Source organism: Charadrius vociferus, unplaced genomic scaffold (assembly GCF_000708025.1).
Source record: "Charadrius vociferus isolate BGI_N301 unplaced genomic scaffold, ASM70802v2 scaffold917, whole genome shotgun sequence".
NCBI lineage: Eukaryota > Metazoa > Chordata > Aves > Charadriiformes > Charadriidae > Charadrius > Charadrius vociferus.
Window position 1 is genome coordinate 1,485,860 of NW_009649175.1, and position 2,813 is coordinate 1,488,672.

General features: G+C 46.6%; 1 protein-coding gene across 1 annotated transcript in view; it reads right to left on the reverse strand.

Annotated features, from left to right (window-relative positions):
* Positions 1-1,041, reverse strand: part of SUDS3 (suppressor of defective silencing 3 homolog (S. cerevisiae)) — a 23,412-nt gene extending 22,371 nt beyond the window's left edge. Inside the window, exon 1 of the mRNA XM_009888627.1 lies at positions 963-1,041. Coding sequence (XP_009886929.1) covers positions 963-1,041 — 79 coding nt within the window. The remainder of the gene's footprint in view (positions 1-962) is intronic.
* Between the last annotated feature and the right edge of the window lie 1,772 nt (positions 1,042-2,813).

A 2,813-nucleotide genomic window follows, 5' to 3' on the forward strand; every position in this document is an offset into this window, starting at 1 on the left:
TCTTTCCAATGATTTTCTTGTTATTTTTTTTAATACAGAAATTACTTGCTTGTTCCTCTATGCTCTCAAAAGCACCACCATGGCACTGGGATCTCGCATTCACTCAGGTGAAGCAGTTGCTTCATGCCAGTAAACAGCAGCTTTCCTAGAAGAAGTGTCCAAAGCCATAACAAAATCTGCTGGATACAGGTGACCCTCCTGATGAGCCTCTGTGACAAAATTAAAAACCAAGATACAGATCCTGCAGCGAGATTCACGTGCAGGAACCATTAAATATAACATCCCAGTCCATATGAAAATGCTTCCCATTGATTTTTCAGGCTAAATATCTCACTTAGCCATTTTCTGCACCTTTAAGTCACCTAGGAAGAACTAATTAGTCTAATTGCCTCCAGCAGAGCCATGCTAAACGCTTACCTTAACACTTGTGAGGTGCATTCCTCAAATGCACAACCTACTGACTCACTGAGATACCATAAACACCTAACCCAGGGAAAGAAACAGAATAGGTTTTATCTAAAGGAGGACTGAACTCAAACACGCGGCAGCGCTTTTTCAAACTCGCTGAACTGGGCGTTCAGCAGCCAAGAGGAGCACCAGGGCACACTCTTTGTTCTGAAAAGAATTGTAATAATGCAACGTACGCACTTTGATTTCCCGTAGCTCACCCTAAAGATCTGTTTGCCCTGACTGACAATTTTTAACTCGGAACACCCACACCAAGTATGCCCGACCTTTTTACACAAGTAAATATTACCATTTACGGGAGATGAGGCCGAGACACAGCCACAAGTCAGTATCAAGAGCAGTTCCCAGAGCTCAATGTCCCATTTGAGGGCATTTGGCTTGGCACACAAGAGATACACCACCAGAGCTGCTTGTCACCTCTCCACTGCCAAACAGCACCTGGTGCTAGGGGTTACCAGCATCTTGGAATGCACTCCTTTTGCCTTTCTCCTTACTCTGAGCAGCGGCAGCTGGCAGGGCTGCCCGCAGCCACAGGGCGAACAGGAAAGGGTGTGGTGGTGGCAGCCACCACATGGCATGAGCTGACAGGGTGGGTGCCCACACTGCACCCAGCGCCGATGGGTTTGCCCTCTCCCCGCAGACTTGCACCTGGCTCAAATTGTTCAAATAACTTTCCCAAAGTCCTACAGTCAGAGAGGTAAAAATAGAGGTGGGACTGGCCCTTTCTTAGAAGTAACCAGAGCCCCCTTAAAGCTTTATAAACACTATTTTCCCCCTTTTCTTCCCTATTTCCTGTCTGTATCTCTTCCATCTGTCCACATACTTAGTTCATCAGCTCCCCTGCAAGCCTGCTTCCTGCTGCTTCGGGGAGCAAACCAGTTGCGTGGCTGAACCAAGGCTGCCCTTCCAAGGTTAATACATCCTGTGTTAGAAAGCGCTGAGGCAGCGTGTTTGTCTGAAGCCGATTTATCCCGTCTTTCACACATCACACAAAGGGCAGGTGCATTTACATACAAGGGCACACAAGAACCCTTTGAACACAAGAAGCTGCGTGCAGTAAGAAACTGCACACAGCTGCTGAGGCAAAATTTTTTAGCTCAGTCTGTGGTCATAACTGGAATCTCACTTGCTGCTTGCTCCCTCCGTACTAATTCCTCATGTTTAATATTAGCCTTCTGGAGACACCCTCTACTGTCATCTCTCAGGCATTCAGTGGAAACCCAAGGGAGGAGGTTCAGCTTTAAGGAATGCCATGTTTCCCTTACAAACGCAGAAACTTAACTGTCTACGCCCCAAAGAGCTATCAGGGAAAGTTTAAACTTCTCTGCCAAGCTATTGTTCTTGGCTCACGTTTTCATCAAAGCTGTTTTTCTCATCACGACTCATTTATTGTTTCATATACATTCACTCAGTTTGAAGAAAGATTTCTGCCTCTTGCTTTGTCAGCATCAGCTGTTCACAGAGTAGCTGGCACAGGAGTCAAGCTCTCTCTGTTTTTCTTTCCATTTGTAAGAAATAGAGACAAAAAGGCTATGAAGCTCAGCTTATAAACAGAGATCATGGCAACTCATTTATTGTATGAATTAGATGACTACAACGAGAAAGCCTGTAATATAGTACCTTGGCCTTTGAAGAACAGAATGCATACCAACACCCTGAGCCCAGAACACATGGCTTTCAAGTTTCTGTACCTTTAGTTTCAAAGGGCTGTATGATGATGGTCCTAGAAGAAAGCCCAGGAGGAAAACAGTTGTTGGAAACAAGTTAGTAGAATGAGGTTGCACAAGGCAGATAATAAAGCTCTACTCCTTCAGTTTCATTTAAGAGAAAAGTACTCAAAAACTACCAAAGGATAAGCCACTGTGGGACTCTACAGCTATAAAGGAAGGAGTATTTGCTTCTAGATTCAGGGGCTGTATGGAACCACAAGGTGTAACAAGAACATTATATCACCTTACCCTGTCTCTCTGCTCTGAGTTTTTCTTAATCCAGACTTCTTAATCACTGCTAAAGCTCGCTTTTCTCCTTTGAGGCCTTTCAGGCACACCACCGTTAAGACAAACCTTCTTTTCTTTTGGTTACAAGGAATCTCTGCCTGATGTGACCCACCACAGGACACGTTAGTCGTTGTTGAAGCTTCCCTAGCACTGACAGCAGCTACTTAAAGACTCAGACCTGCCTTGTTACCGGGCTCTGCCGCCACCACCCCCCCTCACACACCTGAGGCTGCTGTAGGCTCCAAAACCGCCCCTCACACACCTGAGCCCCCACAGGCCCTGGCCCAGACCCTCGCACACCTGAGCCCCCACAGGCCCCGACACGGCCCCTGAGGCCGCCACGGGCCC